Source organism: Panthera uncia, assembly GCF_023721935.1.
Source record: "Panthera uncia isolate 11264 chromosome C1 unlocalized genomic scaffold, Puncia_PCG_1.0 HiC_scaffold_4, whole genome shotgun sequence".
Lineage (NCBI taxonomy): Eukaryota > Metazoa > Chordata > Mammalia > Carnivora > Felidae > Panthera > Panthera uncia.
Genome location: NW_026057585.1, coordinates 5865863 through 5882050, shown reverse-complemented (window position 1 = coordinate 5882050; position 16188 = coordinate 5865863). Strand labels below are relative to the sequence as shown.

The window sequence follows — 16188 nt, the reverse complement described above, 5'->3', positions numbered from 1 at the left end:
TACCCTCTCCCCCTGCCCCAGTATTACCAAGTTTATTTAAAGGGGGATGTTGGAGGGGAGGGGAGGCATTTGGCCTTGCTAGAACTAGGCGAGTTAATTTAAATCAAATTGAATAGTCACTCAATTATATACCCCCAATCAGTTTTTGACATCAGTTCCTTTAAAGCACATGCTGTTATATACCTCACGAATGTAAACTTCTGCAAACTAGGTTAGTGAAACTTGCAGATTAGAAGAAGCTCTCAGACTGGCCACAGAGGTAGCTAATAAACCAGTAAGAGGTCACAGACATGTTACAGATTCCAGAAGGAGCTTAAGAAAATTAGAAGATTGTAGAGTCTGGACAGAGAAGAACCAGAAGGCTGTGTTAAGACAATAAACATTTATGCAAGGCATAAACATCTGCTGGTCATCTGTGTCCTAAGCATTGAGTCGTACGTCAAACAGGAAAACAATGATAGAGCCGCTCCTCTAAAGGGAGCTTAGAGCCTAGTAGAGGAGCCAGATTATAAGCATGAGACTAACAACTAGCTAAGGCAAAATGTACTGACTGTAATGAATGGCCCACAGAGACACGTGACTACCTATGTATGCAAGGAGCCCCAGCCACTTGGAAAAAGGGAGAAACATACAGAGCTATAAGGGCCTATGCAGAAGACTTTTGTGCCATTGTTCTCTTGCCTCAAAACCCTTTTACATGCTGCTTTTATAGTCCTGACACCCTTTCCCTCAATTCTTTGCCTAAGTGTTCTTCAGAGCTCAGATCAAAATTCACCCCAATGAGGAGGCTTTCTTTTACCACCCTCCACCCAAAGCGGAAAAGGAGCCTCCTTCTAAATGTTCCAACAACACTTTGTTTACTCATGTTACTGCAAAGCTAGCAATAGTATTATATTATCTGATTCTCTAAATAGACTGTAAACTCCCTAATGTGGGGAATGTCTTATTCAATACCATATTCATAGCATCCAATTAATGCCCAACCAAAAAAGTAAGGAATTCAATATGTTTTGGAAGAATTAACAAATGGAGCAATAAGAGTTTCTGAGCTTATTACTTTAATACTGTTTAGGGCTGGTTTAATGTTTCTTCATTCTACAATAAAAATATATTGCCCTTCAATCGGTGCCTCAGTTTCTTCATCTATAAAATCAGCAAATTAGACTTAAATGATCTTTAAGGTCCCTCTTAATTGTACAGTTCTACGAAAGCACTCCTGCATATGCCACACCGGACCAACATGGGGGCGGCGGCGGTAAACTCAAAGAGACGGTTGGATTGGGGAAGTTGAGGCAGCGATCTGTGAAAGAAACACATTTCTCTGTCGCACTTTCTGCCATTACCTTCTTCACATCCTCCACGTATTGCAAGAGAAAATTACTCAAAGTAGATAGAAGTAGAAACTCAGTTAACTTCTGCTCAGCAACCTGAGCAGAAAACTCAAGAGCACTGTCTTCACTTTTTAAAATTTTAACTTTTATATAGCTTAACTTTTAATTTTCAATTATTTATAAGTCATATACATTTACATAGGTAAATTTGTATTACTTATTATCTACTATTTTAACAAACTGAAAAAAATGTAAAACTTGAAAAAGGACTGCTTTGATATTTTGTGAATGCCATAAATTCTTTCACCCAATTATTCACATACGCAAAGCCAAGAACACAGAATCACAAAACAATATAAACTAGAAGACTGTTTACACACGTATGCACTAATCAGTTGGAGCCAGAATCAATGGTAGGTTTAAATTCTGTTACTTTGCCTTGTATTAGTAAACTTCTAAGGAGAAAAAGAGTAGTGATTTATATGAGCAGTCAATTTATTACCACTTTGGGTGGAGTGGCCTGGAAAAGATCTGAAGAGTATCAAAATCAGAACAATGTGATTCGATTGTTTTATTAGCCCTTGATTTCATCTCATTATTTTATAATTACAAACACCCCATTTAGAGTTCTTGACTTAGTATAAAATAATGGTGGATTTCATTACACATGGGTTTTATTCTCTCAATCCTAATTTTCCCCATCCCAAAATGTTATGAAGAGGTAATATAACAGTTTTCACTTTATTCATCTGGTCTTCAGCCTCTGCCCAGCCTGCCACTGACTCCTATCTGAAACAGTTCCAACGTGGGACAGCCAAGGCTAGTGGCTCTAACTCTGAAATCTCTGGTAATGTGTTTCCATCAAAGTCACAGGATGGATAGCTATTTATAGACTTTCTGTGTGGAGGAGGAGGGACTAAAGCCATATCTTAGCAAACAGTGGCTACACATTTTTATAAGTCTGGTACAAAGGAACACTATTCTGTTAAGTCTGAATTTGTAACAAAAGAAAATTATGAAAATGTTCAAATAGTCACTAAAGTTGGAAGGATTTTACAGTGAATACCAGCATAGCCACCACTCAATCATTAACACTTTCCTTATGTTTTCTCTATCACATATTTATCCATCCATCTATCCATCTGTGGATCTTACGTTTTTGCATTTCCAAGTAAACTGCAGACATCAAGAAGCTGTCCCCAAATACAGCATTCATATCTCTAACTAGAGTTCAACGTTCACTCCGTTTCTTTGCTATAAAATTTACATTCGATGAAGTGCACAGATTTTGCGTGTACTTTTACTGTTTCGCCAAATGCACACCCTGGAGAAGCAAAAACTCCTATTAAGTTAGAAAACATTTTCATCACCCCAGAATGTTCCCTCATACTCCTCTTCCCTTATGGCCCTCTCCACGGAGGCAAACAATGTTTTGATTTTTTTTCTACCATGGATTAGTCTGGTCTGCTCTAGAATTTCATATAAATGGATTCATACAGTATAATTTTTATGTAAGGGTTCTCCTACCCAGCTTAATGTTTTTAAGATTCTAGCATGTGGTTCTGTCTATCAGTAGTGTGTTCTCTTTCACTGCCAAGAAATACTGCATTACGAGAATATACTAGAACTTAATTATTCATAATCCTATTGATGGGTGCCTGGCTGTTTCCAGTCTTTGGCTGCTATGACTAAGGCTGCTATGCACGTTCTCATAGAAGTCTTTTTTGGCACATAGTTTTCATTTCATTTGGGTAAATACTTAGTGGCACTGATGGGTCACAGGCTAGGTATATATTTAGTTTATAAGAAATTTTCGTTAACTCTTTTCAAAGTAGTTGCATGATTTCCAACTCCCTCTTATGATGTAGGAGAATTCCTGTCACTTCACATCACTGTCAGTATTTGGTACTGCCGGTCTTCCAAATTTTAGCTATTCTGGTGGCAGTGTAGCAGTATTTCACTGCAGTTTAAAAAAACGTATCTTTTAAAATATAACTGACATATAATAAACTGCACATATTTGAAGTATACAATTTTTTAAGCATATATATATATATATATATATACACACACACACCCATAAAACCATCACCATAATCAAGAAAAAGGACATAGCCATCAGTCCTGGAGGTTCTCAGGGCCCTTTGCCACTCTCCCCTCCCCCCCCCCCCCCCCCCCCCCCCCCCACCCTCCTCCCTGTCTGCAGGTAATCGCTGCTCTACTTTCCGTAATTACACATTCGTTTGTGTGCCCTAGAATTTTATACGAATGAGATCATACGGTGTGCACGCTTGTCTGGCTTCTTTTACTCAGCATAATTACTTAGAAATCCATTCGTGTGTGATGTGCATCAACACTTCATCCTTTTTCATTACTGAGTAGTATTCTATTGTATGGATATACGAGTTTGGTTATCAGTTCTCCCAGTGACGGGCATAGGGGGGTCGTTTCCAGTTTGGGGCTACAATACAGCCTCCATGAATGTTTGTGTATAAGTCTTTGTATAGATAGATTTTCATTGGTCTCAGGTAAATACTAGAAGTGGAATGGCCAGATCACATGGTAGGTGTACGTTCAACTCTTTAAATAAACTGCCAGATTGCATTCCAAAGCTTCTGTAACATTTTACATTCAGATCAGCACTGCATCAGAATACCAGTTCTTCCACATTCTCACCAACATTTGGTATGGGCACTCTTTTAAGTTTTAGCCGTTCTAACAGGAGTGCAATGATACCTCATTTTTAATTTGCACCTTCCCAATGACCAATCATATTAAACATCTTTTTGTGTGCTTATTTGCCATCTACATATTTTCTCTGGGGAAATGCTAGCACAAATTTCTTGCCCGTTTCTAAACTGAGTTTTTCCTTATTAGTGATTTCTGGGATTCCTTTATTCTAAAGGGAAATCCTTTTTCAGATAAATGCTTATTTACAAAGACTTCTCTCAGGCTGTAGCCTCATCTTTTCACTCTCTTAACCATCTTTAAAAAGGCAGAAGTTTTCAAATTTGATGAAGTCCAATTTCGTTTATGGGTTGTGTTTTGGTGTTGTATCTAAGAAATCTTTGCTTTACTCAAGGTCACAAAGCTTTTTCTCTTATATTTTCTTTTTAGAAGTTTAACAGTTTAACATTTTACAATTTAGGTCTTTGACCCATTTCCAGCTAATTTTTGTATGTGATGCAAGACATGGGTCAAAGTTGTTGTTGTTGTTTTGCATATGGATATCTAATTGTTCCAGTATCATTTGTTGAAGAGAATGTTCTTTTTCCACTGATCTGACTTCACACATTTCTCAAAAACCAGTTATCTCTATACACGTGAATCTATTTCAGGGTTCTCTATTCTGCTCCACTGATCTAGTCTACCTTTATGCCAATACCTTGTGCTGTCTGGAGTACTGCAGTTTTAGAATAAGCTTTGAAAGCAGGGAGTGTTGGTCCTCAACTTTGGTCTTCTTTTAAAATTGTTTTGGCTCCATTAAAAAAAAAAAAGTGGGGAGGGGGTGCCTCGATGGCTCAGTCAGTTTAGTGTCCGACTTCAGGTCATGTTCTCACGGTTTGTGGGTTTGAGCCCCATGTCGGGCTCTGTGCTGACAGCTCAGAGCCTGGAGCCTGCTTCTGATTCTATGTGTTCCTCTGTCTCTCTCTCTCTGCCCCTCTACCACTCATGCTCTGTCTCTCTCAAAAATAAATAAACATTAAAAAATAAATAAATAATAAATAAATAAAATCGCCTTGGTTCTTTAGGTTCTTTGCATTTTTGCTTGTCAATTTCTACAAAAAAGCTTGCTGAACTTTTGACTGGCATTGAATCTGCACATTTAGCAAGCACTGAGAATTTGACAATAATAGTGTCTTCTAACCCCCAAATATAGCCTGTCTTCCTTTATTTGTGCCTCCTTTCTCTCACAAATGTTTTGCAATGTACACAACTTGTACAGTGCACGAGTCTTTCACATCTTTTGCCCTATTTACCCATAAGCACTTAATAGATTTTGAAGCTAATATAAATAACATTATCTTTTACATTTCAATTGCATTGCCTGTTGCTAATATATACAACTGACTTCTGAATACTGATCTCAAACCCTGAAGCCCTGATAAAAACTTACTTATTAATTCTACTAGTTTTTCTGAGGATACCACAGGGTCTTCTACATAGATGCTCATGTCATCTGTGAATAAAGACAGTATTATTTACTCCTCTCTACATCTAGAGGCATTCTGTTTCTTTTTCTTGCCATATTACACTGGCTAGAACCTCTGGTACAATAATGAATCAAAGTGGGGAGAGCAGACATGCTAAAAACCAACCTAATCCTCCTGTCTCCATTAAAGAAAAATATTCAGTAGCTACTGGGTGAACAAAATATAAATGGATTATGAGATGTGGGGAAATAGTCAAGTGATATCTTTAAGTGCTACAGAAAGAAAAAAATTAGCCACCCACTAAGCATAACAAAATAGTAGAAACGTTGATATAACAGATGTTATCTGATAAGACTATGTAATCAGAACTTTACTGAACAAAGAGCAGGAAAAGCCTTTCATTTAACTGATTGTTCCAACACTGTACTTTTCTTTCTTTCTTTCTTTCTTTCTTTCTTTCTTTCTTTCTTTCTTTCCTTCCTTCCTTCCTTCCTTCCTTCCTTTCTTTCAGCCTGGCCAAACAGCATTCTCATAAGCACTTAATTAGCACTTACTATGCTATTCCAACATTGAGGAAACCAAAAAAAAATTTGCAATTTTTAAAAGAATTACTTAAAATATTTCATGCAAATTTTTAAATGTTTATTTTTTTGAGACAGAGCATAAGTGGGGGAGGGGGAGGGAGGGAGGGAGAGAGAGAGAGAGAAAAAAAGGGAGGGAGGGAGGGAGAGAAGGAGACGCAGAATCTGAAGTAGGCTCCAGGTTCTGAGTGTCAGCACAGAGCCTCACGCAGGGCTTGAACTCATGAACTGAACCGTGAGATCATGACCCGAGCCAAAGTCGGATGCTTTACCGACTGAGCCACCCAGATGTCCCTTACATGCAAATTTTAAGATGAGAAATTCAACAATTCTGTAAACAATCAGAAAGTGAAAAGTGAAAAACATTCTCTCAATGAAGTCTTCACTCATCTCTTACTATGAAGGGTAATGAGGACTTTTCACTACTTATCTTAATTTCTCCACAGTGCTTTAAAATAATGACTACTTCTACCGTCTTTGACGCTTTTCCTGTCCACTGGCTCCGACAGCATTAGTCAATCTCGGCTCTCTGGAAGATCTTCACATTACTTCTCCTTGGTCGCCCTCCTTGATCCCAGGGCTCTGTCAACTTTAGCTGTCTTCTTTGTGATTTTATTCATTAGCATATTTAAAGAGTTAAAGCACTATTTACTTGATGGAGACTCTCAGATTTATATCCTAGTCCATGATCCCCTTTATCTGACCACGGCTAGAAGTCATGAATGACACAGTCCTTTCATTTACTAAATACGTAAATCCTGGGTTTTATGCTGAACTAAGTCCTCTTTTCTCCAAACCCCAATGATATAGTCAGAATTTTTTTTTTTTTCCTTGCCTGGGCCTGAGTTTGGCCAACTTGCAAAGGACTCCACTGTAAATATTTTAGGCTTCCACTAACATTCTAAGAAAATATCATTAGGCAGGCCTGAAGGAACAGTGGTGTGCTCTACTGGAGGCAGGACAGTATGCATATGGACTAGGAGGTAGCTGTGTCCTTTCAGATACAAGACGGCGGCGGGACGAGCTCACGTAGAGGCAGTGGGACTAATGGCACAGGCATGGATTTGGACAGTAGTGAGCACACAGAACTGATGTAATAGGATGTTTTCCTGGCTCCTGGCTTGGGCACCTGAAGGGCAGTGGTCCCACTGACTAGGACAGGAAATATAAATAGCAGTTTGGGAGTGAGTAGGGGAACACAGGAGTTATTCTGTTTCTCAAATGTTGAACTTCAGGGGCCTGTAAGACATCTAAATGAAGATACTTAATCAACAGTTCAACATTCACGTCTAAGCACAGGAATGACGACGAGGAGGAGGACGAGGACGATGACGACGATGATGATAGTGGTTAACGTTTCCTGCGCGTTTATTATAGGTCAGGTAAAATTTTAAGCATTTTGCAGGTATTAACTAATGTTATCCTTCCAATAACCCTACAAGGTGAGCACTGTTATTATCATCTCCGTTTTATACAAGATGAAATTAAAGCACAGAGGTTCCATTACTTGCCTGAGATGATAAACTGGTAGTTGGCAGAGCTGGGATTAGAACCTGAGTCTTGGATTATGCTTTAAACATTGGGCTTTACTGCCTCCCCTGACATGTATGTATTTGGGAACCGCATATATATATTTGAGGGTTGCTGAAGACATAGGAATGAAACAAGGTACAGAATGAAAGAAAAGGATGAGGGTTTGGGAACACTGACATTCCAAGGATAAACAGGAGCAGAGAGAGGGGACAGCATAGGAGACCGAGAAGGAGCAGCTTGAAGTGCGAGAAAACTCAGCAAGGTTACATTTCAAGGGAGCCAAGACAAAGTGTTTCAAGGAAGAAGGGACCGGCTGGGATTAAGGCTGCAGGGAAAACAGGTAGGACGCAGATGACCAGTGATTTTGCTGTGAGTTGCTTTAGTTGCCAGAGTCGCATCTGAATGAGACTGGACTAAATTAAGGTGGATAAAAAATGGAGTGCAGAACGTAGGTCACACTAAAAAATTTTGGTTGTAAAGGGGAGGAAATAGAAGTGGAGGCTTTAGCATGTTTAAAAGTTGATGAGTTAGATCCAGAAAAATGGGAGGAGAAAGACAAAGACAAAAACTGCTGAAGAGAATTCCTGAGGAAACGGAAATGTGTTGTGTAGTTGACGAGTGGAGGCTCTCCAATTAAAATGTCTAGATCCAAATCCAAACTCCACTACTTACTAGGTGCTTACCTCAGAAAAGTTACTTACTCTCTCAAAGCATCAATTTCCTTGCCTGTAAAGTGGGCATAAACTACTATCCACTTCATAGATACAAGACTTTAACAAGATAATGCCTGGGAAGAGCTGGCACACAGGAAGCGCTTAGAAAACATCAGCTCTTATTACTAGGGGATCCAGACCACCAGGTAGAAGGTCTGCCCTTCATTAAGAAGAAACACACTTTTTTGTGACAGAAAAGGAGCTAAGGATAGGAACAGATGTCAGGTAAGCTTGGGGTGGGAGGGAGAGGACAGAAAGCTTTTTACTGATGCTTTTGATGTTCTTGGTCGAGAATAAGGCAGGGCCAACTGTTGGAATGAGGGGCTGCTTGAGGAGAATGTGTCCTTCCCGGGACATACTGTCTAGTGAAATACCAGGGGGGCCTTAGCAGTGAAAACTCCGTGTCTGCTTAGAAGCCCCCAGTCACATGGCTCTAAGATTTCTCCATCTGTGTTCAGCAACCCAGATACGAGAGTGAAGAAAGCAGAGTGGTGAAATGTCTCACGACCAGGTTTTGATGAGCAAGTGTGATGAACGATATTGTAGGCATTAACAGCAGTGAAAGTGACAGGGCATGGGTTTCAGGCTGGACAGGGAAGAAAATAAAGACCAAAAAAGAAAAAAAAAAAAAAAAAAAGGTATTTTTAGAAACAGTAAAAGAACCAAGGGAGTGCATGTGTTGGTGAAGTCAAAATGCAGGACTAGTTATTAGAGATATTAGGGATGTGATTGTGAACAAGACAGCTGTAATCTAGCTCTCACAAATCCTGCAGGCTAGCATAAAGTAGAAAATTAAACAATTAATTGGAATTAAACATTAAAATCTTAAGGGGGAGTATAATGCAGGAGTACCTACTCGTTGGCAGAACTGGTCGGGGAAGGCTTTCTATGGAAAGTAACTACTGAGCAGAGATCTGAGGGGCAAACAGAAGTTAGCACGAGCAGAGGAAGGAAAGCGCATTCCGTATCAAGAGCGTGAGTGAAGTCCAATGAACACAGAGCATGAAGAGGCAAGCAAGAACTGAGAGGCGGACAGCCTGTATGCGTTGCCTACAAAGATACTAGACTTAACGTGGGACCAAAGCATTAGGATCACGACTGAAAATCACTGAAAAGGAACAGTAGACAAAGAAATTGGCCATCACAATGGTGATAGTGAGAATTAAGGCGTTGAAATATATCTTAAAATGCTGGCATGCAGTGCACTTAAATGTGAGATTTAGCTAAAGAGAAACACACTGTACCTTTGAACGAAATGTTGGGTGAACAAAATAAACAGCCTTCAAATTCCTCTTGTATCTAATGTGAAATAAAAACATGGGTCAGTATGTCATGTTATAGACAATTAACTCTTTGCTAGAATACAGAAATATATTCACAAAGGGGAAAAAAAGTTAAAATGGGTCTAGTTTACATATTGAATTTTAAGTGAAATGTCAAAAAATAATTCAGGGGACATTTCATTATTTAAAGTATCCGTTTTATAGAAGATACTGTTTCTCTTGGCTGTGACAGAGCCAACTACAGGTAAAACAAAATAAATTCATATCTAACAAAAAGTTATCATGTGCCTTTTTTTTATACTGTACTAGAATATCTGAGATCATATCATGAATTATAAAACTCATGGGTCACTGGGTCAAATGAAATAATATTTATAAATGTATTTTGAGAAGAGTAACACACCTTATTAACAGAAGGTAGTATTTTTGTTATCTTATATACAAAGATTGGTAACGACCCCAACCCTTTCGCAAGATGTTTAAAAGCAGCAAAAATTTTACATATGAATTTACTTAAATGCAAAATACACTGGAGTTAAGGAGGGCCTCCTGATATTAAAATATCTGATCTATGTGTGATAAAAATCTTTGTTACATGAAATATCTTTTCACAGAATACACAGCAATGTTTACTACTCATTAATATTAGGAAAGAAAGCAGCTATCTCCCCTCTTCATAATTTGCAAAAATAACTAACTTGACATCAACAACATCGTAGAGTTTCTTCAGGAAGTCAGAGTCCAGGTGATTGTATTCACTGGTCAGTGTGTGAAAATATACTAATACATATTCCTTCACAGCAATGTGATCCATTACATGGATGAAATATAAGAGAGCCTAGAAGGAAAAAAAGAAGTAAACGTAAGATCATCTTGCATAAGTAGTCAATTTCGCAGAAGCCAAGAGAGAGGCAAAACTTAGAAGATGAACCTAATTGATGCCCCAGGCACTACAGATGGACATCTCAGACTAATGAGTATCAATTCTCTTTGAAAAAGAGCTTCAGGAAAGTGAACCTAGCCAGTGTTTACCAGTTCTCAGAAATGCTACAGTAGGATCCCTTTCTGCCTTGTTCTAAGGGCTGGAGGAGAACAATCAGTCTCTATGTGCTCAAATAACTCTTCATATACTCAAAAGAGTTCTTCAGTCAATTGCTAGGTTTTCCCTCTCTAGGATAATGAACTGTAGAAGTACAACTTCTAGACTTCTGATCATTCTTGAAGTTTCTGCCTGAAACTCAATGAAAATCTTTGCAGTCTCTACTGGGATGCAGACTTATGGCTCTCACGTAACCAAGAATTACTACAGAAGGACATTCTGAGTGATGCCTCCCTCCCGTGGCTCACTTGGAGGACTAATTTTCTTGGCATCTTTAATGTTGAGCTGAAATGAGGAAAAGGACAACAGGTTTAGTCAGTAGATGGCAATGAGCCGGGCAGCATTTCTAGAGCTCTGAAAGACTCAAATTTAATGTGACCCAGATCACATTAGAGAAACACTTCATTATAAGAAGGATGAAATTTAAGAGAAACATTAAACACGGAGCAGAGCTCCAATATGGGCAGGGCCAGGGTAACCCAGTGGTGTAGCTATAAACAATGACATAGAGGAAGCTAAGAATTAACCACGGAAAGATTATCAAACAGGTGATTTCCCAATTCTCCTCAGGATAGTCTTTGGCATTATCATGTGTAGACTAAAATGGATTAGCATCCAACTGCTACCAGAGCAGAGGAAGGAGGAGGGCACTAACAACACACAGGATCCTTCCACTTTGCTGGTTTGGACCTCACAATGTATCTCATTATGTTACATGAAATGATACATCATGGATATCCAGAACACCAAGCAAGTGCACGCCAAAATCAAATGCAGAGATTTATGTTTTTATTGGTTATCAATCACATTATTAATGATCAGAATGAATGTTATGTTGGTTGTTAATGACACAAAACAAATGGCTACAAGTAGAAACTTAGTAATGATATAATTTGCATTAGTCGAGCTTTTCCTGTGCATTTGTGTGTGTGTATTTTTATTATTATTTCTGCTTTTACCAGACTGCTTTTGGCCCTCTTTCTATCCACTCTCCACCCCCTGCAGGGCAATTAAGATACCCATTTTCAGCTTTAAATTCCCCATCTTTAACTTAAATGTTTTTCATTATAAGGAAGTATAGCCACATGACAGAAAAATGTAGAAAACAAATTCTCCCCAAAACCATGACATCCATTTTGAAATATTTACATTTTGAGTTTTTACCTTTATGCTTAAAACAAAACAAGTTAAAGTCAGGGTATAGGCAATTAATGCACCACTTTTCTATTGATATTACATTATAAATATTTCTCTATAGTACCGTATTTATTTGCCTTTGTAACCATAACCTTTAAGGGTCACAAAATACTCCATCTGTGGATATGCCATAACTAATTGTTAGAACTTTAAGTCATAGTTTTGTGGTACAAACCAGCCCATGGGAGCATGCCAGGTCCAATGCTTCCATAATTTTTTTTTTTTTTTTTTTTTTTTTTAACCTAAACACCAGTGACCAGGAGCCTAAGGGCTTAGCCAGAAAGCAATGATCTGCTTTTGTACAAATGTGTTTTGTCTCAAAATTGTGTGCAATTTTTATATTTTTAGGTACAAAATTTGTTACTATGGTTAAGAATGATTTGTTAAAGTGGTTTTCCTCTTTTGCAGTCACTTTCTAATACACTGATGTTCTTGGATGACCTATGTATTTATCTTTTGGATTCAATGGTCTCTTGCCCAAGTATTCCAATTTGGGCAGCTTCGGGCTCTACAGCTACTTCCATACTCAGATTATTTCCTTAGTACAAATTCTGAGGAACAGATTCCTGGGTCAATGGATGTGACCACCTTTATCATTTTAATTCATCTTTGATGACAATGATTATTATTTAAAAGTTCAGGCCAGTTTTGAAAGTGAAAAAAGATATCTCATTCTGATTCGCTTTTTTTTTGGATTACTAATCATTTTTATTTTTTATTTATTTTATTTTTTTAAGTTTATTTATTTTTGAGAGAGAGAGAGAGAGAGAGAGAGAGAGAGAGAGAGAGAGAGAGAAAGCGTGGGGGGAGGGGGGGGGGGGGGGGGGAACAGAGGCTCTGAAGTGGGTTCCACGCTAACATCACAGAGCCCCATCCGGGGCTCAAACTCACAAACCATGAGATCATAACCAGAGTCAAAGGGGGATGCTCAACTGACTGAGCCACCCAGGCGCCCTGGATTACTAATCATTTCTTTATAAAATTTTTTTTAATGTTTATTCATTTCTGAAAGACAGAGAGAGACAGGGCACAGGCAGGGGTGGGGCAGAGAGAGAGGGGAACACAGAATCTGAAGCAGGCTCCAGGCTCTGAGCTGTCAGCACAGAGCCCGACGCGGGGCTCCAACTCACGAACTGCGAGATCATGACCTGAGCCGGAGTCGGATGCTCAACCAACTGAGCCACCCAGGCGCCCCAGTAATCATTTTTAAAAGCATAATCATTTTCTTATTTTTATTTGCCAGTAATAATACCATTTTTTCTCTTACGAATCTGTCCTTTGCATCCAAATGAAGGGGTTATGGAATTATGACATCTTGGGGTAACTACATCTCTGACTTCTTCTCTTCAGATAGATACTCAAGAGTTAATTTTTCTTTTTTTCAAGACAAGCAGTATCTGATTGTTAGTACAATTATAACCTAGAGTGATTCCAACCCAAAACTCTCCGGCTACATCACATCCGAAACGGAGCAGCTGCGTTTTTGGAGATCACATGATGGCATTCTCGTATTTTCGAGAATTTGCTCTCCTACAGAGCAAAACCGAACCCCTAACGTACTGAAATGGTGCATGCCAGCCTACAGACCCAGGGCTGCTCCTCTGCCCAGATACACACATTTCCGCCCCCTCTCATATTCTCAGTCCTGATTCCAAATTCACATCCTACTAATTGTAAAAATCAACATCATGTGTAAAACAGAGCCTCGCTGTGGCTTACCTTGTCCATATCTATTAATGTGACAGGAATGTTTCTTCCAACTACCACCATCACTGTGCGCCCACAGTTATCAACACCTGCGAACGGGAAATGTGATCAGCGCCTAGAGACTTTATTCCAAGGCTGGACTCGGACATTGTAAAAACATTCTACACAAATATAAAAGACTGAAAACCAGGAACTTAACGTTTTTCAAATTTCATCCTCAGATTTCTTTCACTTTGTGGAAAACAATACATATATATATTTTAGCTTTATGAGGTTCTGATGACTGCACTTATTTTTAAGATAAAGGCTTCCTGCAGGTTTTAAATCAGGGATAGCCAAGGGAAAGGCTGCAGGGCCAAGGCCTTTTTATAAATAGGCTTTGTTCAAGTTTTAATAACATTAGTGATCCAGGAAAAACTAATGGGAACTCAATTCTGAAAATTAACAATTACTGCCTGAAAAAGGAATTTAATGGAGAAAGAGTGGAAATTTGAGAACTTTCCCCATCTCCATTATATATTTAGACAAGGTTTGAATTTTGTATAGCAAGTGAATGGTATTTTTAACAGCAGAAAAGATGTTAAAAGGTAAGAAAAGAGACATTAAGAAGAAGTGGATCAACGTAGAACTACAAGATGAAAATTTTATAGGTTGAGATGTTATTTTTAAGATCTTGATGATGAGCCAAACTATCCTCATTAGTATAAAACATTTTTTTTCATAGGCAAAATGGACAAAATCAGAGAAAAATGAAGTTTCTAGTAGCATGCTAGGTGGGGTCCTTAAAAAGGAAAAGAAAAGCTACTTACGCTCACCTGTTTGGTATAAGGCTTTTAGAGAAGCAATATCAGATAGATCCTCAGATCTTGCTTGACACAACCAGCGATTATAACTAGAGAAATAAAGGATATAATTATTATAATAATCCCCTGTAAATTAAATTTACAAATGGAATCTGTTTCTTTCCCTAAAGAATGAGGTTTTATTATAATGTGCAAGAAGTTAAGGAGGGCATATTATGCAGAATCTCAACCAATGTTGAGAAAATGTTAAACCAATGTTTATTATATAATAAACAAAGATGAGTCACTGAGAAAATGTGTTCATACTACATGATTTAAAATAATCCTTTATGATCAAGTGAAGACTATTCATATAAATGACAAAGACAGCAAGTACTCAAATGAACACTGTTTTCAAATACTATTATTTTCCCTTCCTAAACAACATGGCAGAGAAGGCCTAAAGCAATAGCAGTTATCCAAAACAGATGTTCACTCATCCAACGATTTACCGAGTGCTTACAAAACGCTAGGTATTGAGAATGCTACAGTGAATAAACACTGTCAGTGCCCTCGAGTTTACTTTTCAGAAGAAAAACAGGTAAGTGTTTTACATGTTACATGGGACCACAAAGGAACTAGGTAATTTTATGTGGGAAGTCCAGGTTTATTTTAATGATTGGTTAATCAAACCAGTTGCACTGAGAACCCACAGAGCAGATCCCAGGGATCTTGGCTTAGCTTGGCTTTAGCTAAAAGGACATGAAAGCTGGAAGAGACGTTAAAGATCTCAAAGCGGGGAAATGACTTGCAAGGTCGAGCTAGTCTTAGTCACCAGTCAATTACTGCTAGAGTTGAATTGGAAGTTTACTCATATCTCCAGAGTTCTGGAAAGGTCAGTACTTCTTCTACTATTTCATACTGTTTTGTTGTAATTCAAAGTGCCACTTATTTGCAAAAACAGCTTTCACAGCACTGAAATCATGAGAAGCAACTCTGAAGAATCTAGGTTACATAGGGCAACATCCCACAACATGAGGAAAACTAAACCAGGAGAGGGAGACTTGGGTTCTAATCCTATCGCTTTCTGTGCAACCTTAGTAAATAAAGCTGCTTCACCTCTATGGACCTGTTTCCTCATCCGTAAAGTGTTGTTTACAGAGGACACCTTTCAGCTATAATGTACACTCACACAACTAAGGGTATTTAATAGGAAACCTATTACATATGGATTGTAATCAACAAGTGATATGTCTGCTAGTATCACAGAAATTGAACTGTCTGTGAAAAACATACTTGGTATCACAAGATCCTACAGTTTAAATCTGCAAACTTACCCACCTACGCAAATTGAAAAGTGAAAGACAAAATAGCTTTCAACTCTGGCTTAAGACATAACTTGCAACTCAAGAAAAGAACTATGTTTATGGTCGTTCTCCCTTATCCCTATGTACTGTTCCAAAATTTTAGAGTCATTTCCTTGGTTATTCACATGAAATCCGCAAAGGTACTGTTTTCTAACTGTCTTACGGTTAAGTCATCTCACTGCAAGACTGAACAGAACAGATCTTAAGTGTCTCATGAGTTCCACAGGTCCGACCTGGCATAAAACATGTAACAGGAATTCAGTAAACGTCTGTTAATTTCTATACTCCATTCATGTGTTCATTAGCTCATTTTTCAAAGGTGTAGGGCATACATGCAAATGTCTGCATCATAGTAGGGACTCTAAGCTTTGTTGAATGAAATAATAAACATAAGTATTATTCAAGATATTTGGGGGGGCACTGGAGAATGATAATAAAAGG

General features: G+C 38.3%; 1 protein-coding gene across 2 annotated transcripts in view; it reads right to left on the bottom strand.

Moving 5' to 3' along the window:
• GDAP2 (ganglioside induced differentiation associated protein 2) overlaps nt 1-16188 on the bottom strand; it is a 62882-nt gene that overhangs the window by 9964 nt on the left and 36730 nt on the right. For both annotated transcript variants that reach the window (XM_049616490.1, XM_049616491.1), the window contains exons 9-12: nt 14414-14490; nt 13611-13687; nt 10294-10433; nt 9557-9611 (exon numbers count right to left, since the gene is read on the bottom strand). In XM_049616490.1, the coding sequence (XP_049472447.1) occupies nt 9557-9611; nt 10294-10433; nt 13611-13687; nt 14414-14490 (349 nt within the window). The remainder of the gene's footprint in view (nt 1-9556; nt 9612-10293; nt 10434-13610; nt 13688-14413; nt 14491-16188) is intronic.